Source organism: Nomia melanderi, chromosome 7, assembly GCF_051020985.1.
Source record: "Nomia melanderi isolate GNS246 chromosome 7, iyNomMela1, whole genome shotgun sequence".
In the NCBI taxonomy this organism is placed as follows: Eukaryota; Metazoa; Arthropoda; class Insecta; order Hymenoptera; family Halictidae; genus Nomia; species Nomia melanderi.
The window spans coordinates 12,896,807-12,923,497 of record NC_135005.1 but is presented as its reverse complement, the minus strand read 5'-3'; the positions used below and the strand labels follow the sequence as shown (position 1 = coordinate 12,923,497).

The following is a 26,691-nucleotide window of genomic DNA, read 5'->3' as shown; positions in this document are numbered from 1 at the left end:
CATAGTTAATCAAATAAAACACCATTGCGAAATAATTGCACAAGCCTACGCATACATAGTAAGAGACGTCATCAAATATAAACTAATACAAAAATCCAAATTAGTATCATTATGTTCATACACCCTACGCATCTTTCTATTCCACATTCTCAATTAAAATTGCTATTAAAATGTCCAAGAGACATCGCATTATCCAATCTTATATTCTTTAATTCAAAAATTTTCATAATCATTAAGATTTGTTCATAGGCCTCAATCTTTCTGCAGGCTCCGAGAAACAAACTCGGGGTACCGTCGAACAAGACGACCCTGAAAGGGGGACCCCCCTATACACGTCCAATACAGCGCTCCCTAGTGAAGCAATCGAATCAAGTGAAAGTGGGTATTCGATCGTAAGGTTTGGCAGGCCTGATTGAGGTCATTGTTCGTGCGGGCGCGCCCGAGCGGGCTTTCGTCCCGACGGCGAACGACAACGAGCGACTAATCCCGATCGGGGACGAGCACGACCGAAGCCCATGATTGGCGGAGAGTCGACGCGACGAGAGGCAAAAGACACGAGAGACGCGAGCGACAGACGTGGAATGATTTCACGCCTCTGTCGGTGTATTTCAATGGTTTTTACGTGTCCGTTCGTATCGTGAGCCGGATAGCAGGCCACAGCACCCTGCTATACGTCGTCGAGCACCGTTCTCGCTTAGAACCGTGACGATTTTCGCGTAACGTTGCCGGAAAACGCGAAGCGGCTGACACATCGGCCCAGGAGAGGCAGGTTGGACACGGTGAGCGAGTACAGGAGTAACAAGGACGCAGCGTGCGCGTGAAGGGAAGAGGGAACAAGAGAGAGAGAGAGAAAGAGAAAGAAGGAAGGAAGGAAGGAGGACACGGCGCGTGAAAGACAGGGGACTGACGTGTTGCAGGCGTATCAGACGGACGTGTGTAGCGGTCGAACGCACCGACGGGATAGACGGTATTGTGCGGTACACGAGTGAACGCGCGCGCGCGTGATCCGCCGAGTTTCACCGTTCCATTCAAGAATGTTTTAATTACGGGGAGGTGCCGCGGTCCTAGCGAGCCCTTCGCGACCACACTGGATGATACGCGTCGTGCGTGCGCGCCTTACACACCGGCCAGCGAGGTTCAACCGTCTTTAACGGACGTGCGTGTGTCGCGCCAGCAGTGAAAAAAAAACGAGCCGTGACAGAGATGCTGAAGTTCATCAGGGGGAAGGGCCAACAACCCACGGCCGAGCGGCAGAAACTGCACAAGGATCTTTTCGCCTTTCAAAAGGTAAGCCCCCGTCCGCCACCCGGTTGCGTCCCGACCCGATAGGGAAAAGGTTCGCCCACACCCGGCTCGCCGGAACACGCCGGACACTTTCTTCCGTTCATCCGCTTTTACATATCGGAACGCGCTGTTTTCCTTTTTCTCCCTTCTATTTTCCTTTCGCTTCCTCCCCTCGGTATTTTTTCCCCGTCGCGGTTACCGGGACAGATTAGATTCGTGGTTTTCAGGAAAGAATATTTATCGTCGCCGCCGCGTTCGCGCGATAATATCGATACACCCGTTTCGAGTGCGAAGGTAATGGTACCGAGCAGACACGCATTGTCTTCCGTGCCGTTTTTATCCGCGACGGAGGAAAGTGAGAGTGAGGACCGGAGTATGCGATGCCCGTGTATTCGGCGGAACGTGTAATTCGGAATTTTCGAGCAGGCGTTTTGTCCTTTTTCGAATGCGGCGGAACCACCTTAACCGCATACCTTGTTATTCGGAAAGCGTTATTTATATGCTTCGGTAGCTTGAGTATCGTGTCCTGCACGCCTCCAGTACACGTTTACCAGGAAAATCCGTTTCTATGGAATTCCCTGGATTCCCGTGGAAATTCGTAGCTTATTGAATGTATTGAAACGTACACTTGATAAGGAACGTTTCTTATCGAGATACGAACACGAATTCACCGATCGTTTAATCGTAATACAACAATGACTTAAAGTATTTTTTGTTTCTTCGAGTGTGAGAGATACGGTATGTACAGAGTAGCTTATTAACCAATGAATCGTTTAATATATAATTTATCCGTTCGATTCGAAAAATCGAACTTTCATGTGAAACGTTGAAATATAAATGGGAAAGATTGAATCTGCCAGTGATCGATGCGAGACTAAATTTAACCGTGAATATTTAGCGTGTCAATCGAAACTGTAGGATAACTTACTCGATAAACGGTGTCGATGGGGTTAGTTTTATCGGTCGGCATTGCTTCGTAAAACGCTGCGTACCTTCTTTCTTCTTTGGGCTTTGCTTGTTGTATTTAATACTAGAAATACCAAGCACTTAAAATAACTTCCAAACTTCTTTATAAAATTTCTAACTGTGCGTATTAAGATTTCGATTGGCTTATATTTCAGTATAAGTATCACTAAATCTACTTTTTTAACAATTTCTCGCAGAAGCGTCTGTACCTTTCCAGTAATTGTGACAAAAGAAATCAGGAATGGGCCATTTTGAGGCATCTGGTAGTTCTAGTGTTAAAAGTGTTCGCTCGCACAATCGAAAGTTTATTCTGTTACTACGTTAGATAGCGATCTGTTACTTACCGCGATATCACGGTGTTTACACGCGATGCGTTTTTCGGTACACAGGTTAGTTCTGCGTCTTTCGGGCGCGAGGAGGCGCGTTACTCGATCGATTCGTAGATGAATATCGAACGTCTCGAAAAATGCTGCGGATGTATCGAGTTTCAAGGAGATCCATAAATGCACCGCGATATCTCGAATCTCGCCTCAAGCCCGTATCTATCCCGCCCAACGATCAGCGTTGATCGATGCCCCTCGTGGACGATAAAAAAATAAATATTGGAATTGAATTCGAGCGAAACGATAAACGCTCTGTATTACTCGGACTTCATGTGTTATTCGAGAATAATAATAATAATCTTGATGAAACTAGCAAGTGTACAGTCGGATTTAACACTAGAATTACTGTACCAGTCAAAATGATTAGTTTCGATTGTTTCATTTCTAAATTATTGATACCTTAACATTAGAACTACCAGATGAGTAAAAATGACCCATTCCCGATTTCTTCTTTTATAATTATTGAAAAGACATAGGTACTTGTTTCAGAAATTATTGCGGAAACTGATTTAGTAATATTTAAATTGATATATAAGCCAATTGAAATCTTAATAACAATTGTGGCTCTCACGAAGAAATTTTCAAAAGCCAGTTTAAGTATTCGGTAGTTTTAGTGTTAAAAGCATTGAATATTCGAAATGATGTTGAAAATAAATAGCTTCACTTGGATGATATAATGGATGTCTGAAGATAAGAAGATATGAACTATTAACTTTTCCAATAACGATTATAAAATTAACTACAGAAAATGTCTAAAATTCAGTTGAGGACAAATTATTAAACTGAGAAAATAATTTTAACCCTTTTCATAGACTCCTCTCAGTCGCCAGTCGATTTGGCGCAGAAAAATTATGGAGTATAACATTTAATGTTAAATTTTGCGTGATGCATTGATATGTGAAATATTAAAATAAGACAGCCTCTTTCTTCAATTTATGTACGATTTCTCGTGAAGCCAGTTTCAAGAGATGTCAACTATAATTCATCGGAAAGTGTTGGGTATTTTTGGTAGAGAACTCTCGGAGTGCAAAGGGTTAAATTAAAACGTCAAAGGGTGTCTTTTGACACTTTCGGTGAAAGTAACGTTAACCCTTTGCACTCGAGATACAGAAAGATTACGAATTTTGATGATGAATATTAAATTTCATTTAACTTGATTATCCATGAAACGTTAAAATAGAATAGTTCTATCCCTTAATTTCTATATTGTTTATAATAATATTAATTATAAAACGTATCATTGATACTTCATTAGAGAATGAGGAATATATCTAGCGGAATAATTTTCGAGTGCAAAGGGTTAAGAGACTGCCAGAACAGGCGAGCACTCTCCCTTACGGGGACTCGTAAAAACTACTTTCTCTGCGACTGAACTTTCATAGAAACTTCATATCCGAGAGGATCGGAGGAAACCATCTTCGCGGAGAACACGATACAGCATGCCGCCGCCGGTACGAACCGTGCGTCGCGGAGAATCAACAGGTCGATACCCGAACGTAATCGATACCGAAAGTCTAGAAGACGGTCAGCCTCGAGACGCATGGTGCACAGTCAGGATTATTGTGGTCGTGCGGTGTGCGGGGCCGTGTTTCTTTAGCGGTTCTGTCTCCGACCGGCTGTCATCGTCGCCGGTCATCGAGTGCACCGTCGCGAAACCCTATCGCGGTGTAATTCCCCGCCTCGCGGATTTGATGTTTGACGACACGCGGATTGCGAAAAGACTGGGTGTGTAAATCAGGTCGCGCCGGCTACGTACGATCGATTCGAGATACAAGTTAGGCGATTTTTCGCTCGCCGGACCGTTACTGGGACAGTCTTGTCCGTTAAGGACAAGTAGGCACAGTTCTTAGGGCTTAGGAACTGGGGACGAAACCGCTTTATTTTCAAATCATCATCCCCTGGTGTTACAATACTCGACCAGGGGTAGGTACAGCAACACGCCTATGCGGCGAGGGTTGGTATTTGTTTAATAATAAGCGTACAAATGGAAGATCTTAATATGTACAAGTATAAGGTGTATAAATATATATAAGTGAATATATGTAAAACATGGCAAATAGAATGAAGAATTATGCGTGGGAGTTATTTATGATAAAAGAAATGAAGAAAAATCAACGAACAAAAAGCATACAGGGAATGTCGTAGGTTAAAATATGTGGTGGAATAAAATAAGATACAATATACGTATACAGATAAAATTAGCAGAGAGTAACGAGAAGAGTAAAAACGGAGTAGAGGCAGTAGAAGAGATAAAATTACGGTGACGCTGGTAGAGAGCGCGTTAACCAGTTAACTGTGGAATTTAGTTGGAAAAACCTCTCGTTCTGCGCGCAATATATAATACAAAAATGGAGCGTGTACTCGTCGAACGCAGGACGAACGCGCGCAGAGTATATTTTAATGAAAGATCAAAGCGAAACAAAGAAGGATTACATGTTTATGTGAAAGAATTAAGAATTAATCGCTGAAAGTATCGGTATCGTGTCAAGCTTTACGATGACGTGTATACTCGTCAAACACAGTTAACTGGTTAACCGGGCAAAATCCGGGCCGTAATTATGGCGACCGATATCTCACTCGTGATATTTATGTTTGGTCCAAAAATTTTTATCACGAGACAGACTCGTTGGAGTACGGCAAGGAGTTAATGAGAGAGTGCGAGCAGCATGATTCACCGGCGACGATCATATTATTTCTAGTAAGAATGAACATCTAGAAATATTAATATGAATTGAGATGGATCCGCCGCCATCTTGGATGCGTCGGAATATAGAGAATTCGGAGGATGTTTTATAGTACCATAACGTGTAGACGATACTGGTATGTCGTAAGCGTTATTCTCATTTTAATGAGATGATTGCTCGAATTTTTCCTATGCCCTTACTCGGTTATAAAATGGAGAAATGTAGGTTAATTTGTTCCGTTGGGCAATTAGAAGCGGAAGTAGTGCGCTCTACATATTAAGATGCACAGCTGGAAAGGAAAGAATAGAAAGCCCTTACTGCGGAGGGCGCTTGTCTTAATTAAACTGTCCGCTTTTGTAGAACTGCCCGGTGTTCATGCTGCAGTCGGTGCGATGAAAAAAACAAATTGCATCTCGTTGCGTCATTGATTGTTGTTATTTCGTCGTTGGACCGGAACGAGGTGCGGAGATTCAACCGACGAAAAAATGATAGTAATTACAATACGAGCGTATTCTTCGAGTTGCTCGAGAAAAATAGTACTTGATATTTAATGGATCGATAAAACATTTATTCGTCTGTTCCACGATAACGATCGTTATCTCTTCCAGCTCGAATGATTTCCCGGTTATATGTAATTAAATTCTGGCCGATCCCGTTTCTGGATTATTCTGAGATGTACAGTTTCGCCTCCGCGTGTCGATTCTATCTATAATTCCGTGGTTTTCCAATGAAGGAACGAAGAGATACGGTCGAGATATCGGTTCTATGCAAACAAAAATACGATAAGATGCCTAGCCCTTTTTACGTTCCATGTAACATACATGCGGGCACCGTTAGCTACTCCTCGCCGTAGCTACGTAACCGACACGCGTCAATTATTCCGAAAGTTTCATCGTAATCTACCGTCGAAAGTAAAAACAATTTATAAATGATACCATACTCAGCATGCCCGGTACACTAAGTAAAAAATATTCCCTTATAAATTAAGATAATCTCAGCTTGAGGTTAACCCATAAACGCGACATTCGCTTGCAAAGTTGGTCTGTTTATTCAATAAATTCATTAACTAAATGTATGTATGTACAACAACGATCAGCAGTAGACACAAAATAGTCTCCATGATTCTAGAAAACTGGCTATAGAGCCACAACGTAAAATATTTACGCCAAAAGTCTGCAGCGTCGATTATCGATCGGGTAACAATTTTTTACGTTCCCTGGAATGAAGTTACGCGGCACTATCAACATGACATTTAATTGTCCATTAAAAACACATTGAATTTCAAACTGCAGAATCAATAGTACAACCTACTCAGACTTCGTTAGTACGATCGTGATCAGGAGCCGTTCGAGCTAGACTAGGTTAAGTTTTACTAGAACTTAATCCTTTGTTATGCCCGTGCACCGGCTCGTGCACCACCTTGCCTTAATTCCGGCGATTGGACCTTCCCGAAACTCGGAGACAGTGTCACGTTTTCTCATGGAAATTACCTGGGCCAAGGTCTCGCCCTCTTTCCTTTCACCCCCGTGGCCTTCGCAGCGTACCGGCGGCCAACCATTTTTCTAATCACGTAGCGGGAACATGTCAGATCGATATTATCGTGGCAGCCCTAAATCTGGGGGTTGGTGGTGTCTCCAGTGCGCAGCAAGACGCACCGTAGGATCTTTTCGATTCAGGTAGAAAGGTGTTGCTCGTTGTCTTTTAGTACCGTTCCAGTACGATCTATCCTTGAACAATTCGTTACAGGCCGCGTGTACTTCGACGAAAATAAGTTTTCCGATTAAACGTCTATGAGTCACGCCTGATAAATCCAGATAAGAATTGATACACTTGATAAATGATATACAGTAAGTTTTTCTCGGACAGTAGAGGCAGCGTTGAAACCGATATCCCTAAAAATACAAGCTCCACTTTTTCTCTCAGTGGTTCTCATTCTCGTTCACCCTCGTTTTTCAGTGTCATTATGATAATCGAATGAACTGGAATAAAAATCGGTAGCTCGTCCAGCGGAGTACAAGGCGATGATGGATACCGACGAGTGCGGTTGACGAGTGAACTCGTCTTACGTAAACGCGATTTCTTCTGGCTCCCTGTCTCGCTTTAGCACGCGGTAGCATCGGTCGATGAGACCGCTCGATTAACGGGAACCAACGGTGTATCTGACTCACCGGTGACTAATACCGCCGGTCGATTCGCCCAAAAATCGTCGACGCGGCGTGCAAACGTCACGCGGGGAAAGTCGGAAACGGATGATGCACGTAATTACTGTTAATTGCTCTCGTAACGAGTCGCGGAAGGGAAGCACCGCTATCGTTAGCCTGTCTCTCGCTGTCTGCTTCAATTAACAGCGCCTCGCAGTCCATTTAAACGTACAAGAATGTAACCGGTGTTTGTTTTTTTTTTCAAACGTAACCCCCGTCGCGTTGGTCACGTGCCTACGCACGCGTACTCCGCTAATTTAATTCCATAAACGAACTTCCACGTTGGCGGCTCCGTGTAAAGGAAAATGACAGGAATAAATGACTGTGTGTGTTAAGCGGTTTTCAGGGTTTAGCCTATCGAGTGTCACAAGCGACGTCAAACGGCATCAAGGTATTAAGGGTTGATTTAACCCTTCACATTTTAATATTGATTGAAGATTTTAATATTGCATTTGTAAGAGAGCAAAGGATTGATACGTGAATAATAAGATGACAGAGGATCGGTTCGTTACCTTGAAAGTTGAATGAAAGTTTCGGAAATAAAACTGGCATCTTGCTTATGGCGTGGTAGTACGAGAGGTGCTACGTTCGTAGATTTATCTTGGGCAAAGATCCTAGTCTAGTCCTTTTCACGCGACACCTTTTCTCACGCGTGGCCAAGTCCCCCGCGTAAATTGATACGGGACGTGAATGAAAGTTTTTCATGTGCTCGCGACCATACGCCGGCAACGGACACAGATAACCAGGACTATTTTTAGCGACTTTCTCGTATAAATAGTACGTTGATTACGCGCGAGCAGCGCAATTATTCCGAGGAACGAGTGCAACGATGGACGGAGCCGATTCATGAATCAAGCACCGCGATGCGCGTTGAGTTCATTGAGTTCCGCGATCTTGTCATCTATATAAAGAAACGAAAGCACGTTTCCTGCGCATGAGCGTGCAAGAATTTTTCTCCCCTTTCACTACAGAACATCGAGATAATCGATTCCACGAACCGTTATGACATAATTAATAAGATAAGCGTCGACTTTAAACAGTTACAATCTTCGAGATTATGATTAGTAATCCGCTAGAATTAATGTACTCGATACCCGACGAAATCGTTTCGGGCGATTATTCTTCAAGGATCGATCCGATAAGCCGAGCGACCTAAAAATCTTGTGATTTCAAGGAGAACTAATGTTCACCGATAGCTCAGTCTCAAGTGAATTACGCTTTAGTATGAAATATTTTCACAAGATTCGTCTGTCTCGAATCTCTGTTGCGAGAGGACCGAGTCCGGACTGCAAGGGATAAAATTTCACCCTCGGGTAACATGATAGACGCTTACACGTCCAGTGGGACAAACTTGGCTGTCTTTTATTTAATATTTATTTAATTACCGGCCACTGGAAACGAGAGTCCGCTGGCAATGAAGAGTTTTCATTTGAACATTTTCTTTCCTTTTTCGTTCGGAACGTTCCAAAACACTAATCTACTCGCAATCAATTCTTATTGCGCAGGAATAATATCAAATACATTAACTCGTCTGTTCGGGGTCCGATAGAATTCAAAATAATCAAATGCCATCGGATGATGGTACATTTGCGTGGAGTCTAATGGCCACCGATTGCTGAACTGATAAATGTTTTCTTTCTCTTTCGCAGACGCTGCAGCATGGCTTCCCAAACAATCCTACGGCCCTCGCCTGGGACCCGATACTGCGGCTGATGATGATCGGCACGGCATCCGGCGCCATCAAGGTGTATCCTTTTGCTTCTCTTTCGTTTCCCTTGCCGCGAACCTTGCGTCTTTTTTTTCCTGTCGGTATTTATAATCTGGTCTCGCAGCGGATCGCAGTTGCCCGATGACGTTCGGCCGTGTGTCTGCCGATAAATCGTCGAAAACCGCAGCGGTCGAAGAGAAAACGTGATTGACGTCGGGCCTCCTCTACGGCAGCGTGTCTAATTTTAGCCGGGACCTGCACGATATTGCGCGATTTCCTATCCCATCGATTCGTCCTAGAGTTTCTGTTTATTGGATCACGACGGATTCCGTTTAGAGACACGTTCACGGCTTGATCCCCAAGGTTTCGCGTAAGATTTTAAGATGCTTACCTGTATCGGCACAGTTCTCGCGACGCTACGATCAATTTGTTCCGGATTTCCCGGATTAGGTGGGATTCCCCCCGGATCCACCGAGGAAATACCGGTCGAAAGTACTGCGATAAGTCTGGGGATGTTAGACGATGGAGGAGGTAGACGTCTGGGCGCTATGAATCGAAGTGGAAAGGATAATTTGTGCGAATCGGTGGAGCTATGTGATCAGGATACCAAGAGGTAGAGGTGAACAAGAGTAGTAGAGCATTTTGCGCAAGTAGATATTAAGGAACAGGATATTATAAGGTATCGGTCCATAGATATTAGCTGAAGTATTCTCTGTACAAAGGCATTGAGCAACAGGACACTATAATACCAGGTACACGTGAGTTGCGGTAGCCGTGAGTAACAACGGGATTAATTTGGAAGTATCCCAGTTAGATAACCTAGGTTACTCTCAAGCTAAGAACTACCAGGAGTTAAGAGAGCCTAGAAATATCAGGTGATACAAGAGCCCAGGAATGTCAGGGGGTACGAGAGCTCGGGAATCAGTCAGACGTGTCCCGATAACTTTATGAAGTTCAACGCGCGTCTGAACGTGAACCTCAGTTTCATTCGCTCCAATCGGAACACGGATATTAGAGAGCAGAGGTCTATGAATCAATCGCAGGCTAAAAATACTGAGCGGTTTCTTGTATAGAAACCACTGGCATGCGCCATAAGTATCACAAGTATTATCGGAGTTGAAGTCAAGTACTGCGCCAAAATTAACCTGAACGTGGGAAAAGTGTACGGTTCACCGTGATGCGTTTAATCGGCCGGTCGCTCGCAGCGTCTGATTTTCCGGGAAGCACTAAGCAACGTCGATAAATTCGTACTCGCGTTCCATCGTCGCTGAAATCTAGACGGTACAGCGCAGTTCCTCGGTGGTCTGGCGACCGGTTCTTGTGTAGGTCTCGATCAGGCACCGTGGAAACCATTAAATCATTCTTAGAACTGGACGAATACATTAATTTTGCGTAATGCGTGCGCGGTAAATGGAGAGTGCAGTTGTAAACACGGGTACCCATGGAACACGGTTCGTCGGACAACTCGAAACTTTCGTCGACTTGTTGAGCAAATGTTCGGCGGTTGGTCGATACGCGGGAATACTCCGGAGACTTGGCGTACACTTGCATTTACCGTAGAACGTGTTGCTATTACCCCGTTACCTAGTTTGTTGCGTGGTCGACTATCGATTCGAGGGAAAGAGTTTATTCCGTACACCTAGCTTTCGTTTATTTTCCTTGGAACGTGTCTCGGCTGTGTCGTCTATTGCTCGAACGATTACAGTCACAATTACGCACTCCTCTTTGTATTAAAATCAGAAGTTCCCCCGGCAAAGGATTTCCGATGCCTCGTCAGAGGAGCTCGCGAAAATGGAGCAGAGTTTCCCCGAGTGGTTCGTAGCGGGTTCACCGAGTTCCTCTCAAGTGCATCGGCTGCAATCGAACGCAAAGGGAAATGCCAATTAGCGACGCGCGAAAGGTCTGGTACTCGATGCGAGAACCGCGCGTTTCGTTGGCCTGCCGCATACTTTATTCAAGCAACGATGGCAGATGTTCCCGCCGCTACGTAATCAGAAGATCATTATCATTTCGCATGGGAGATAATAAACGTCTTCTTTTTTTTTAATCGGCGAACGTTCCGTTCGACGTTAGAAAAGTATTTAGATTCTTTGACACGCAACAAGAGAATATCGTTTTGCTTCGTTGTACAGTAGAGCCTCGATGATTATACGAAATCAGGGCTAAAGAAGCGTTCGACTAACAACGTTCCTCTTAGATTAAAATTCTTGTACCTACGTTCTCGATTTTATTTGTAACTAAATCATCGTCCTCGCCATGCGTTGCTTGAGTGCAACTGTCGAAGTTCTACTCGGATAATTTTGCACCTCCCGTTTGTTTGTCGCAAGAGAACCAAACAAATTGTTGGCAGCTACACGCGAGATCTTCGCAGAATTCGACAAAGATCCTAGCGAGAGGATCGCTCGCATTCCTCTCGCCGCGCGGCGAGCACAAACGCCTCGGTCAGCGCGTTAAGTCGGTCGTTTTCGAAACAAGACCGCGGTTTGTTCGTCCGTTCGTCTAGAAACCGAGCAAGTCACGTTTCCAGGCGAAGACGGATCCTTTTTTCCGTTCACTGTTTTCCTTGACTGACGCGCGATCACAGATTCGGCAGGCCAGGCGTCGAGTTCTACGGACAGCATGTCGAGACGGGCGAAAGAGCGATCAAGAAGATCGTCGCCGTTCCCAACGAGGTGAGTTTCACTTTTCTTTCAATCACCGCGACGAATTATATAATTTAAGTATCCCCGTAATGATCACTGGTAATAAGATCGACTACACAAGCGGAATTTAATCCTGCAGCGTTCTCGCAGTGAAGTCAGCCCATCGGACCTAGCGCCTGTCTGTTTCAGGATTAAATTCCGCGTGAGAAACTTTCGCGAATTGACTGCGGCAATGTCGGCTAATTTGTAATTAACACGTTCACTGCCATGAGAATTTCGAGCGTTCTCTATGCGATATTACTTATTCTTTCGTAACAATGACAAGTTTCATGTTAATATATTCGCCGCCGGCATAAAATATGCGATCCCATTTGTATTCTCGATTCATACTGCTGTACGCGAAGATACATTTAAAGTACGATAAAAATACTCGCGTTGGCTGTATTTTAAACACTCTCATAAACCACGAGTATATTCGTAATTGGTAGCAAACGAGTTAACGAAAGATCCACCCTAGACTCAACCCTAGAGAACATTCGCACCGAGTCGCTACAAGTTCCCGAGGCTTACCTTTTCTAGACTCGATCCTCGCGCTTCGCACTGTGCCAATTAATTCGTGCCGTTCGCGACGTGGAAGCTCGTCGCTTCGAGCGGCAGGGATCTATCGGCGCATCGGGATACATTGTAACTAAAAAGACGGACAGCATGAAGTTACGATTGTTTAAAAAGTCACACGCGTTACGCCCGTAACGCGACACCGTGTTCGGCTTAGTCTGTCGCGGGCGGCGCTGGGTTGCGTAACCGTGTGTACGACACGCGCGATGCATTTCTGCACGTGTGTGCAAGGTAAATAATACACGAACGAGCAGATCCCATTGTGGCCCGCGGTCGTAAAGGCCAACCAGGCCGCACACTTTTCTCCGTCTTCCTGTGCTCCAGACACTGGCCGATCAAATTTTATTGCGGGATACACAATATTGTTCTGGAACACACATTTTATCGCTGTTCCCTTTCACCGCGGTCGCCGTGTTTCTGTAAGTTAGCTGCTGCGCGGTATGTCCGAATAAAACCAGCGAGACTTCGGAGAGAGTGAGCTTCGATTGTCTCATTTCTCCGCGTTTAAAATTCACTCGGTATTATCGACTCGTCAACCGCCCGCGTGAATATTCTATAAAATCGTTTCGTCGAACGGAACGGAATCGAAAAGTTAAGATCTTAAAGGAACGTGAATCGCCCGTCGCATCGTGAAAATTCGATTTTCGAGTCTCTCGTTTTCTCCCGTGTCGCGAAAGATGTCGATTAATCTTTGCTAATGAATACCTTTCCGCTATAATAGCCGGTGGCCTTAAGCTGATCGATTTACTTCGCAATTAATCAAAGTAAGCAATCGCACCGACACTTTTTCGGCGTTAATGGCAGAAAAATCGGCAAGAACTTGCGCGTACGGTAAGACGAGGGAATAGAGTGGCCGCGATGATACTTAATTACCGGCGCGCGGGAAAAGGGGAGGAGACTAATAGGGAAAAGTGGTGTGCAATTACCGGGAATATAATGCGAGATTACTTCATCGCGTCGTCGTGCGTAAATAACGATGAATCTTTTTCACGTTCGTTTACATCGGCGGCAAATCGTTTTTTAAATAGCCTCGTTCTATCCTTCTAGAAATGCGTGAATAATACAGAGCAGGCGACGGTTCTCTTATTAACTTCATCTGGTAGCACGAGCCTCCTGTCCGAGGCCGTGATTAACCCTCGGAGTATGGGGACAGGGTCTGTGTAGACCCATTCGAAGACTGTCTCAAGCATATCCTGTCATTTGTCATTTTTCCTCTGTTTATCGTTTTATGATAACTCGGACAATAAATTATAGATTAATCGATTCAAAGTACATAGCTACACTTCCGTTTCGATCCTTAAATTTCGAATCATAATTAAAATTATCAGTCACCGTACGAAACTTCGATAATTCATCAAAAACCTCCAGTGACAGCTTCTCGAAAATATTTTCAACGCGATCGAATATCTAGAGTTAATTGCCACAAATCGGTCGTTTCGAAATATTATATAGAATCGGATCTGTCGATTCGTGAATTAAATCGAGCACTTAAGTCGTCGCTGTATTACGGGACATGTAAACCTGTTATCGTATTTCTTTGTAGAATCGAAAGACCGATAAGATAGCGAGTACCATGATTATAATCTCATCGCGGCAGGATCGTACGAGGCTCGATCGGGGAACTTCCATGATTATCGGACCATAAAGCGTTTCGTCAACGTGGCTGAACCGCCTGGTCCATTGAACCGTTGCCAATCAACTCGGCGTTCGCCGCGATTAGCCGGAAACGTCGCAAGAAAATACAAATCGGCGGCGGTAAAAGACGCCTCCTTGAAACTCTTCTATTACGTTTCTTCTATGCGCTTCTTTCTAATTGCACCGTAGAAGAAATGACTCGCTAACAGTTGCGCCTCGGGATTCGGATTACAACGACGTATCGGGTTCGATGTCTGGCGGTCACGGAAGAAACGCGAGCCTCGCGCAAATCCAGCGCGGCGGATTCGCAATCCTGTTAATCGCGTTAATTAAGGTTCATCCCGGGATTGGAAAGTTCAAGGAGTCCCGCGGCTCGCGACGTATCAATTCCAGAACTGGAACAGAACAGAAGTTTTCCCGAGCCGACCGCAATCAGGATCGTTTAGCTGCACGCATTAATAACGCGAGCCGCGCTTTTCCGTGCGCTGGAAACACTCGCGAAAAACGTGCCGCCTCGCGCTTGATCCGCGTGAAAGTAAGGAAATGCGGAGCTCCGGCGTTTTCTTCGGGTTTTCACTCGACGTCGCGAAGAATCGGCGCTCGAGGAAAAAGAGGCACGGGAGTTGGCTCGTGAGAAACTACGAAATTGCGAAAACCACTCGCGCGACACTCCGCGCGGTTGTTCGAGTCGTTTAATATCGTGTATACCGCGACGGGTTCAGTGGGATTTCTGAGATTATCGAATGTAACCACGGGATTGGAACGGATTATACGAATGTTTTAACTTGTAACGATGGTGATGTAGATCGCAGAGGTTTCCTATGCGCGTGCCACGATCAGATGAATCGAAAAGGAGAAGAGAATGATGAGGATCGAGCCGGTTTGCTGTACGTTTCGATTGAGAGGAGATTTTCCATTTCTGAAAACAGGGCCGACTGGTTACCCTATTGGACAAGTCGGTGCACATGTGGGAGATCGACGAGAGCTCGATCATCGAGACGCAGAGCTTCTCGTTGGAGGGGAAGTTTAAAGTGTCCGCGATGTGCCTGGAATCGAGCGGCGAGAACCTTCTCCTCGGCACCGAGGGCGGTAACATTTATCTTCTGAACATGAAGACCTTCACGACATCCGATAACATCATCTACCAGGAAGTAGTGATACAGAAGTAAGAATCTCTCTTCTTTTCCAGGATCCATTGTCGCGGAATGCGAATGCATAATGCAACGGGGAGCATAGAAACAATAAATTTCATCCTAAGAACCTTAGGAATAGTCTGAGTGTCTCTTTTAAATTCTGATACGATACATTCGCTTCGCTTGAGCGTTCAATGAAATGCAGGAGGGTCTCTTTAGATGCTTGCAGATTTTTTCTATCGTTTTCAACGCTGGAACCGCCGAGCAGTCAAATTGACGTTTTTAAATTTTCCTATGGAAACTCTAAGAGTGCGTCTATTGAGATTTCAATTGACCTGTGATTACGCAGAACAGTTTCCAGTTTGCGTGTTGGTAATCCAACTACCTTAGTAATTAGTCGGAGGAACTGTTATCTCGTTGACAATTGTAAAGGAATTTCGGAGTGCGTCGTTTTGACTTCGATGGTAGTTCTATCGTTAATGCGTTCACTGTTCAGTGACCGTTTATGGGTCAAATGACTGTGGACTCGTTAGAAATGGAACGACGGGTCCGTTAGCTTCTTAGCCGTTGAAACCATGGATTTACGTGTCTCCTCTGTGACAGCGTACCGAATGATTACAAGAAGAATCCGCGTGCGGTCGAGGCGATAGCGGAACAACCAGGTCATCCGGACAATATTCTGATAGGTTACAATCGCGGTTTAATGGTTCTGTGGAACAAAGCGACTCCAGGAGCCCAACAGGTGAGCCTTCGTTCTTATTGTTCTTGTAACTCCTTACATGTCCGTCAATGTACACACGAAACTATACTGCGTGGAGCGTAATAACACTGCTTACAGTTAACAATCAATCTACACACACAGCTTGTGTCTTATATATCTGTGGGGAAACGCTTAACCCATCGGTGGAGAAAATTCTGTTTTAATGACATTACTTTTTACAGAGCTACGGCACTTAATAGCTACTAATCAGGGTATAGATGGTCCCGTTAATGAAGATCGGAACGTTAATACGCGATTCGATTCACGCACACCGTTCCAATAATCGACGATGATCTTTGTCGTCTGATTGGAAAGACTAAACACGTTCAGCAGAGGTTTCCGCGCGAAAGTTGATATCGAAGTAAAGCAAGAGTTTCATTGAACTTCTTTAGAATCGTTGGTCTTTTGCACTTCGAATGTCGAACGAAACCGAAGTCTTCGCTCGAACGAGAGAACACTCTGTCAGACATAGAGATCGTCCGATTCGGTACGATCGAGAACGTTTCGTTGCAAATTCTACCCTCTACTGACGCATCCTACTCTTTATCCTCCTGCTGGGTTCCCCTTAAGAAACCATTTCCCCTCGTAACGCCAGACATTGAAAAGACAGGATCGTTCGCCAGCAGATTGGCAGGAGGTGGTGTGGTTGCTGATGGGTTAAGCGCGACACGTGAAATGGTACCGTTGGTTCTGATTGTTGTTTGTTGTGTCTTTGGTGGTTTTGGCGAACGTGTACGTGCAGCTGATGGGTTTGTTTTCGCGTGCGCAGACGTTCGTCTCCACGCAACAGCTGGAATCGGTGCACTGGGTCTCCGAGACCCGTTTCGTTTCCTCGCACAACGACGGCTCGTACGCGTTCTGGAGCTCCGGGTCCGATACCATGCTGGAATCCACCACCCCTTACGGGCCGTTCCCATGCAAAGCCATCACGAAGATTCTCGTCTATCCTACTAAAGAGTAAGTCGACGATTCAGTCATCGAAGGTGCCCCAGCTTCTATTCGATTCTCAAAAGGAATATATGTACATACGTACCTTTTTATAGACACGGAGAACTGGTCCTATTCTCTGGCGGTATGCAGCGAGCCAGCTACGGCGACCGTGACACCTTCACCGTCATGTCGAAGGAGAAACACGTGGTCTTCGACTTCACTTCGAAAGTGATCGATTTCTTCACCGTATTCCCCAAGCAAGAAGACGGCAAGGACGCTTCTGATGGCCCGGAAGCTCTTGTCGTATTGGCCGAGGAAGAGATTGTAGCCATCGATTTGACCCATCCCGAATGGAAGATGATGGCGTTGCCTTATCTAGTGTCCCTTCACGCGAGCGCTGTAAATATTCAATTCAATCTGATCGACTGGTTTCAGTTTACATTTTTAAAGACTACATGGTACGCATCGCTGTTTCAGGTTACCTGTTCGCAACACGTGCCAAACGTGCCCGACGAACTTTGGAATAGCATTGTCGCGGCTGGAAAAGCGCAGACCGAACACTTATACTCGGATAAACCGTGGCTGATCGATGGGGGGATCCTCAATCCTAAAGCAGCAGGTGACAAGCCAAAGGGTAAAGAATTGTTGCTCACAGGACACGAGGATGGAACGGTTAGGTTCTGGGACGCCTCGGATGTTGCGTTGACGCCGTTGTACAAGTATAATTCGTCCATCTTGTTCACCGGTGAGCATCTAGACGTTTTGGAGCAACCGCCGGAAGACGATGAAGATGAGTGGCCTCCGTTTAGAAAAGTTGGTACCTTTGATCCGTATTCGGATGACCCGCGACTAGCGGTGAAGAAAGTCCTGCTGTGCCCTCTCTCCTCGACGTTGGTTGTTGCGGGCACTGCCGGCCATGTTATCACTGCTTCCATATCGTCCGAGCCAGCGAACAAGGAGATCAAAGCTGTCACCATGAACATCGTGAACGATCGTGACGGTTTCGTTTGGAAAGGCCACGATCATTTGCCCGTAAGAACCACGAGCATATCTTTCGCGGTCGGATTTCAACCGCAGAATCTTCTTCAATTGTATCCGCCGGCTACCGTCACCGCATTGGCAATGCACAGCGAGTGGGGATTACTAGCTGCTGGTACCGCCCACGGTTTAGCGGTCTTTGATTATACTAGGTCGAAAGCTGTCACTGTCAAGTGCACCCTCAATCCAAATGGTACTTAAAGCCAACGAAAATAGAATCTGTCTCGCGTTGTATCTGCAATTTCCGTATTAATCAATGGTACGCATTTTGTAGATCTTTCTGGCGCGGGAGACACGCCCATTTCTAGAAGAAAGTCGTTTAAAAAATCGTTGAGGGAGTCCTTCAGGAGATTAAGAAAAGGAAGATCACAGCGCAGGATGAACGCTGGAAGTCCGACGAGGAACGCCCCAGTGGAAAAGAAGGAGACGTGAGTTGCTTCTTGTTGGTTGTAGCCTGCATGAACGAATCAGTGGGTTAATGTATCATTAAATGTAACAGTACCAGTGTCGCTTCTTCTCCGAGCGGCGAGCTTTCACCGGTGGAATTGAAGTCCGTGGAAAGACAAGTGGAAGCGAGACCCGTGGACGATGCTCTCGGTTCGATGGTCCGATGTTTATATTTTGCTAGGAGTTACATTATCAGCAGTAAGTATAGTTCATAAAAGTGAGGAGTATAGGATAGAAAATACATTCTAATTTTCTCCTTTCTTGTGTAGTGAGGAACACCACCCCCACATTATGGGCAGGTACCAATAATGGTACAGTCTACGTTTTCACATTAGCGATACCGGCAGGCGTCAGGCGAACAGAGGAGGATGTAAATTGTACATTAGGAAAAGAGATTCAATTAAAGCACAGAGCACCCGTAATTGCGATAACGATACTGGACGGATCGAACGTTCCTCTACCAGAACCATTCGAGGCTGAGAAAGGCGTGTGCCCCGGTCCCGACATGGCTTCCCCGCACAGAGTAGTGATCGCTAGCGAGGAACAATTTAAAATCTTCAATCTTCCGTCGTTGAAACCGTTCTGTAAATACAAGCTGACCGCGCACGAGGGTTCGCGAGTGCGGAAGACGGGTTTTGCGAAGTTCACGTGTCCTGTGGAACCTGCGGGAACACACGAGGAGACTTATTTATTGTGTCTAACCAACCTCGGAGATTGTTTAGTGCTCAGCATTCCGGAATTCAGAAGACAACTGAACGCTGCTGCCATAAAACGCGAAGACATTAAGTGAGTGTTCTTTATACCAGATTCATTGCGTACCGAAGATTATTCTAATCTCTCGTTTCGTTTCTGAATAATTCCGTTGTCATTTTAGTGGCATTTCCTCGTTGACATTCACGAAATCCGGAGAAGCTCTGTACCTGCATTCCAGTTCGGAGCTCCAACGAATTTCTTTATCGGCTAGTAACGAGACGAAAACGCACTGCGCGCTAAATCTGCCGCCTAACGCAAGGTCGCACACCAATAAAACCAACGCGAAGGAGAAAGTTCAGGAACAAGGTGTCGCGGAAAGTGAAACGGAAACGGAAGGCGACACGCAAGGTAGTCAACCGGCTGCTCCGGTACAAAGGACGATAACGGAGAACGGTGTCGTCGGTTCCAGTGAGTATATATCATCTCCCACGAGACGGTTACTTTAAACTTATATTTATTATATCAGTAGACGAGTTACCAGTTCGTCATAGGAAAATGTTAAAATGTGCTACTACTAAAACATATGCGTAACAGCTTGCATAACTTGTAACCTGTGTACATCTTTATACATATACATATATGTGTCGCTTTGCTATATTCATCTCCGTAATTCATTAAATGAGAGCTAGCTGCTAAAACTGTACTTCACATCGATTAACATCACCGGGAAAAGCAGTGTGTCTTAACCGTAACCCTTTAGTACCTATTCTTGAACACGTGTCTTTTAGCCGGTGGCGATGAGTCCCCGAAAGAACCAACCCTACGGCCAGCAGCAAGTACCAATGACGTCAACGGGGATGACGATCGTCAAGACCTAAGCTCTATAGGAGACATCACGATCGATAGTGTCAAGGACCATTTACTGTAAGTGAAGATGTTGCCACCGAGCCTAGCTTCTTACCGTTTTATTTTATTGGCGCTACTCGTGTTGCTTCTTTCATTACTTATAATCTCGATGAATCATCGAGAGGCATTTTACTTACAGAATTTTGTGAAGTGCAAGCCGTCGATGTATCTAAGAGAACTTTATGAATTAACTCTGCGCAGAAGCTGGCTTTGTAATGATTTTATTTTGCTCGGCTAATGAATGTGTGTTTTTGTGTACTTGCCATCTCCTTGGCAGTAACAGTTCACTTTTCAGAAATGCAACGTCTTCCGAAGAACTTCACAGTCGTCTTGCAGGGCTTAAGATGGAGGTGACTTCGCGAACCTCGGAAATTTCCACACAGAATCAGTCGTTAGTTGTGAAGACAACCACCGTTGTCTCTCAGACGACCAACAATACCACCGCCAATGGAGAGGTCGAAACGAGTCAGACGAACGAAACGCAGCAAATGAACAGTGAGTGAAATTGTGGGTGACGAAAAAAATGGAACGGCTGTGCGTTTTGATCGAGATCCTTTATTTGTCGTTCGTTGCGCGTTCGAGGTTCGAGTTCGGTTATCCTTTTTCGTTCTGTCCTCGGAACGCTCAGCCGTGTTTACATTGAATCGCGACGTGTCTCGTTCCCCGTCATTTAAGAAAGCAGTACAAGGTGCTACGGAAACACCATAGAATCGTATCTTTCGTATAACAACATATATTTTGTATTGTTTTCTACAAAGTCACGCGTTCTGCATACTGAAGCGAAGATTCGTTTGTACGAATACTATAGTGATTACTATATTATAGATAATGAAAAGGTGGATCTTGAGTAGTCGAGAACTAGGAATAAATATATGTATTTAATAAAATATGGAAACAACACGGACAGTACGTAACAATACAACTCAATGCCACGGAGGCCAACACACGACTCTGCTCCCGCCACTCTCTCACAGGCATTCTCTCCCCCACAAGCATTCTTCTCACTCGCACTCATTACAAACACTTGGATGCACCCCTGGGAAGCTGGCCCTGCAATCTTGGGTCCGCGACGTTGTGCAGGCCTGTCCTTCACTCACACTCATTCTTACATTCACTCTTCTTAAAAATACCTTAACCTACGCTAAAAATTCTAGATACTACAATACGACAACAAGAATTCCACGAAACTGTCACGAGACTGATTTAGACTGATCTGCAACTGATCCACTATTGGAACCCTTTCGATTAAGACGCCACAAAACTATTGATAAATTCCTGTTAATTCTGAATTATCAATCAATGTAGTAATTACGAACCGTGAATGTTATACACCTGTGGGAGTGGAGTGTAGGGTAATGAGGAGACAGTAAAACACAATTCACGCCCACGTTTTGCGTTCGCGGAAGTATCAAAAATCGGGTATTTATTCGTATCTTTATACAGCGCGGTTGTACGATGTACTTTTTTGGAGTAACGCGTCGGCGGGACGATGCTCCAGTTAATAATGGAATCTCTAGATGCCGTTTTTCTACTGTTCCAATTGAAAGTCGGATGTCGCTCGTCTACTGTTGTATGCCGCGCGCCGAAAATGCTCCAAATATGCCTAAATGCCGTCCGCCGCGTTCCTCTGTTTTACCGGGTTTATATACCCGGTCCAAGACAGAGAACCGCGGACGGACAAATCAATCAAAAACGTGGTGACGAAGTCGCTACACACCTTTTTCAGTAGAAAATCTTTTTATTCTTTCAACGCACATTTTTATAAACGTCATTTTTAATTCAATATTTTCTAGGTCGACGAATCTAACAATTTTTGGAAGGTTACGAATAATTGATCTATATTTAATCGAAGTACTGTACAATTCATCGACCGCTTGATATATTGTATTTGTCTTTCATGGCTTTACAATAATTTTTGTTTTCTCTCTTCTTGTTTCATTTTGTATTGCCCTTCTTTGTTATTATTTGTATTTATTTTCGTTATTGTTTTGTTCCGTGCTATTTATTATTGCGCAGGCACTACGGTAGAGAGAGAGATACGCAGCGGTACCGAGACAACCACGACACACGCTACCATCACTCTGCCCCCAAACGTCGAGGTCAGCAAATGGCACTGAGTCTATTGCGAATAATTGGTGTCGGACCTCACCTCGATATTTAAGCCGTACCGATTAATGCTTAGCAAATATTTGTCAGCTATTAACACACTAACATGGCCCGTATTGGCGCATAAGTCCGTTAACATTAGAACTGTTATTGTTCGATACTTCTAATGTTAAAACATTGAGCCAACAAACATGCAGTAATACTTACAAACTCGCGTGTTGCGTTTAAAACCATAGTTTTAAAGTTTATAAAAATATTCTTCGCTATTAATGGACGTGGTTGCAGGTATTACTGTATTACCTGCTACGGCATTTTTTTAACAATTTTTTTTCTATTTTCATAACTTAAGTAACAATTTTTTCGTAGATGTAGTAAAGCCTCCTTTAATTAACTGGGTCGTCGATAGACTTTGTAAATTATTAATCAAAGATCAATGAAACACAAATTCAGATCCTTCATGGTTCGTTATCGCTTTGCAGATTAGGGCAGCCGACTTAGCAAACCTGGAAGTGACAACAACTACTGTGACCACCGAAAAGTCGAAAGCACCATTGGCCAGGCCTGAAGAAGTTGGTTCTTAGAAGTATGGTCCGAACCATTCCCGCGCTCCGATCAAACAAATTTTTGATCGCTCTGAATAGCCAGAGCCACGAATATAAAATTAGATGTTTTTACTTAACGAACTCACACGTGTACACAGCGGCGATAGGTAGAGTTTATAATATCGTAGTTGTTTTTAAAAGCTCTAGATTTGTACGCGGCACTAGCGTTAGCCATATAAACGATAAGACAAGCGAGGAAATTTTTCGACTATTGAAAAACGACGAATCGCTTAAGTTATGTCAACTGCCAAAATTGTGGACTTGCATTTTATTCGTGTCTTTTTCTTTTCTTTTCTTTTTTTTTTAACGAAAGAGAACAAAACAAAGGAAAAGTCAGTCTTTGTCTTCGCATATAGGTCACTCAACCAAAAGCATTTTTTTATCGAAAAATTTCGACGGTTTAGTGGAACTAGGCCTAGGTAATTTTACCGTAATGCATTTTATTTACAGATAAGCGAGGGAAATCTTTGTAAAAAAACAGATCAGCACATTTTTTGAACATTATTTTATCCGGGCGAATCGATGAGATACACGGTTTAAAAACAAAAGAATATTTTTTAACGGTCCGTAATTTGTAATATGAAATCGGTGTGATCGAGAACTCCAGTTTGTTGAACAGGTAACACCAAGAATACATCACAAATCGTGAGCATGGCAGCCATATTTGTAACGCAACGCATACGTTGCGGTACGTTGTATTTCTAAATAATAAAATTAAGGAAGGGGTGGCGACTTAAACCTTCTATAGTATTTCGAGTGTCACGGGCGTGTCGCGAGGGTGGATGACGAAACTAAAAATATTGTATAAAAAAAGAAAACAAATCGATACGCCTAAACGAATACAGATATAGCTACTTAAGTAGAATTACATTATAAGGAAAGTTATTGAGATTGAAGAAGGAAAACTTATGACGTGACTATTAATGGCCATGATATGAAGAGCGAGAGAAAGAGAGAGAGAAAGACAAGAGAGCCGTTATGAAAAGAATATATTTTTTATTAACGTTGGTTAATCGTTAAGTTTTCCTCTTTTCTACAAACGACCATGGTACAATGAGACTCTTTTTTATTGAAAAGCATCGAAACAACGTCGCAATTCAGTGGGTCATAAATGAAATCAACCCATGTATACAACTAACTTCATTAAAAAAGATAAAAAAATATTCTTCAGCAGTTGCTAAATCGTACACTAAATTGAAACGAATGTTTTGTTATCATTAATCCTTGAACAGTTCTCAATGTCAAACGTTTTGAATCGAATAATATTCAAAGACTAAATCTTGGTTGATGATCTATCCTCTATCACAGTACCAGTGAAGTAACGTGACCTCTTAACCTTACAATTCTTGATAAGGGTTATTTCTGTTACGACCCCTTCCACTGATAATGTGTGACGCGGGAAAAGAAAGAAAACAACAATGATTTTTTTCCGCCATCGCGCGTTTGTTCGATCCTTTAGATAAAGAAGCTATCTATTGTTGTGTTATTCTTTGGTGGAGGACAATTGCTACATAATACTTTTTGCGCAGGATTAAGTCGTAAAATCCCACGAATCTAACCGCTTGTATCGTTACAATTGTGAGAAACATGTATTCGTACACTGCAGGTTGTGGTTCTCACTTGTTAATGAACCAGTGTAATGTTAAATTAAAAAATCATTTATATCAAACAATTTCAGAGGAATTTATGCGTCTATTAACTTATACCCGAATGTATGAAAGTATTTAGTATAGCGTTACACTGAAATTAATACAGTCAATACGAAGCGAAGGGCGGCGGTGTACGAATACTTATTTTTCTGGCACTGTCTATAGCAACTTACTACATAACTCCGACGTCTGTTCCCCGAGAGTGCAGACCGTATTTTTTAAACTACCCCACACTATTTTCGATCTCACGCCGATGTTTTTTCTTCTTTTTTTTTTTGTCTTTTAAGCGAGAACATGTAACTTCATTCCTCGGAACGATTTCGTATTCGGATCGATGTTTCATAAATGTATTGCGTTAACGATTCCGTTCTTTTTGTTATCCTACGGGAAAGGACGCACGAGAATATAGAGGCATCGTTGAAATACATTTCCAATGAAAACGACAGACTGACGCACGGAAGGAGGCATGTCCGTTTCTCTTGCATTTAATCAATAACCATTCACCCGCGAATCCGAACAAAAACTTTTCTTCGTCATTTATCGTCTGTCTCTCGAGACTACGCACGCGTTCGAGAACAACCGTCGATTTTATTTTTAATTAACCTGTCGGATTACGGAACGTCCGACGGTCAGATAAAAGTCGGAGCTGGGTCGTTTCCGATTTCTCGTAAAAAAAAAAAGAGGTTTATTATCTGTACACGCGAACTGATTCATTCCATCGTATTGAACCTGTACACCTTGGCCATCATTTTTCACTAACTTCGCATTTTAAAAGTAATAAATATTAATCGATGACCCAGCTTCATCGTAGGGGCGGTTAAAGCGATCAACGTGAGGCCTTTGTAGATAGATATTTTAATCTTCCTATAATTTCGTAAATACCTACGACCCTTTGTTCTTCTTCTTCTTCTTTTTTTTTTACTAACTTTTGGGAAAAAATGTTTATTCTACACGGTAACTATGATTAAATATTATGCAATTGGTTACAAGGGTGACAATCTCGTTGACTCGTTTCAACACCCGTTGACGGTTAAGTAATCGGTTTTACTTAGTACTTAAATGTGTACCCGCCGCTTTTGTAACCAACTGTACAATGTATTCCAAAGATTAAGCATTTTTTTTAATTTCCGTTTCGATCAAAACGAATTCTTGAATACGAATCTTGATCCCCCGACAATAATTCAGGCAAATTTATATTTCAATGAAATTGATCCGTGTCTATAACTCCTCTGGTTGAATTTGAAATTTTAGGAAAGCAGATTACATGTATTGTGCTTTTAGGCCAGCATTTTTCTTATCCTAATTGTAAACTATATTAATGAGGTGAAGTGAATGCGTAAATAACGAAATTTAAGAATGTATGAGGAAGAAATGTGCTTCTGCTATTGTAAAATTCATTGGTTTTTTACCTTGATAAAATATTACACACTGTATACAGTGTATTGTCCAAACACTGCCCTGAATATTTCCTACTTGTTATTCTGTCTAATATCGATTACAATGATACTTACATACAGAATGTCTGTTTTAAAAATATATACAAATGATTATTAATGTTTTGTTTTGTGAAGATAAATTTATGTGTGTACGCGTATATACATACATGCATTTATCTTGATTTATTATGGTATACTTGAACTTAAAATCCTGTACATCTATTTTGTCTCACCTTAGAGCAGATTAAGTTCATATTTATAAAGTGAGAATACACACACTGACAAATTAATAAACATTTGATAGAAAGTATCGTACATGTATTCTATTGTAACAAAACAATGTTGCATCATTTTTGCAAAGGATCTGGTGTACCATGTATGTACATAGCTCTGTTTTATTGGATTTTCTTCTTCCTTTTGAATCTAAGTAAAATTGAAATTTCAAACAATCGAGAGTAAACGATAAAAGTGTTATTAGACTCCAGATGTTTATGCAAAAAAAAACTTTTTAATCAGACATTTATTCTTTGTATCAAGATTTTATCAGATAAGGATACAATAAAAACTTTATACCTTAAAATTTGATTATACGTTCGGTTTTAATTCAAGAAATCATTAGGAATTTAACAAGTAACTTGTGCAGCAACAAAACGTATAAAGTAACTTCGTAAACCGCGGTAAACGGAGTAAAATGTAAACGTTTCAATACGTTGAATTAGCGTTTGAGAATAATGTATCATACGATTGAATATTCGCTTGTAATTATCGATCGATCACGTCGTTATTCCACCGCGTCATTCGTCTGATTGTTTCCAAGATCTATGCAATACAAACGTATTCCAATAACGCGATAATTATCATCAAAGTCGATAT

General features: G+C 43.2%; 1 protein-coding gene and 1 long non-coding RNA gene across 19 annotated transcripts in view; one reads left to right on the top strand and one right to left on the bottom strand.

The window, feature by feature from the left end:
• The window catches only part of LOC116430473 (uncharacterized), a 36,736-nt gene extending 33,994 nt beyond the window's left edge, over positions 1-2,742 (bottom strand). For 8 of the 11 annotated variants that reach the window (XR_012998984.1, XR_012998985.1, XR_012998989.1 and 5 more), the window contains exons 1-2: positions 2,460-2,567; positions 2,213-2,314 (exon numbers count right to left, since the gene is read on the bottom strand). This is a non-coding gene — a long non-coding RNA (uncharacterized LOC116430473). Of the gene's footprint in view, positions 1-2,212; positions 2,315-2,459; positions 2,568-2,594 lie in introns of those variants that run through there. The other 3 variants (XR_012998986.1, XR_012998991.1, XR_012998992.1) reach the window with 2 other exon arrangements.
• Positions 503-26,382, top strand: l(2)gl (LLGL domain-containing protein l(2)gl). 8 transcript variants are annotated; one of them, XM_076369287.1, is made up of 16 exons: positions 503-1,287; positions 9,168-9,265; positions 11,811-11,898; positions 15,048-15,283; positions 15,855-15,993; positions 16,781-16,968; positions 17,055-17,340; positions 17,419-18,172; positions 18,254-18,407; positions 18,479-18,624; positions 18,696-19,212; positions 19,301-19,587; positions 19,908-20,043; positions 20,321-20,520; positions 22,042-22,124; positions 22,611-26,382. In XM_076369287.1, exons 1-16 carry the CDS (start codon positions 1,204-1,206, stop codon positions 22,710-22,712), a joined length of 3,498 nt encoding a protein of 1,165 aa, XP_076225402.1. In that variant the 5' UTR covers positions 503-1,203; the 3' UTR covers positions 22,713-26,382. The 8 variants fall into 8 exon arrangements, with proteins under 8 accessions (XP_076225402.1, XP_076225399.1, XP_076225397.1 ...); XM_076369284.1 differs by having other exon boundaries at positions 20,303-20,520; XM_076369282.1 differs by having other exon boundaries at positions 16,754-16,968.
• Positions 26,383-26,691: the final 309 nt, after the last annotated feature.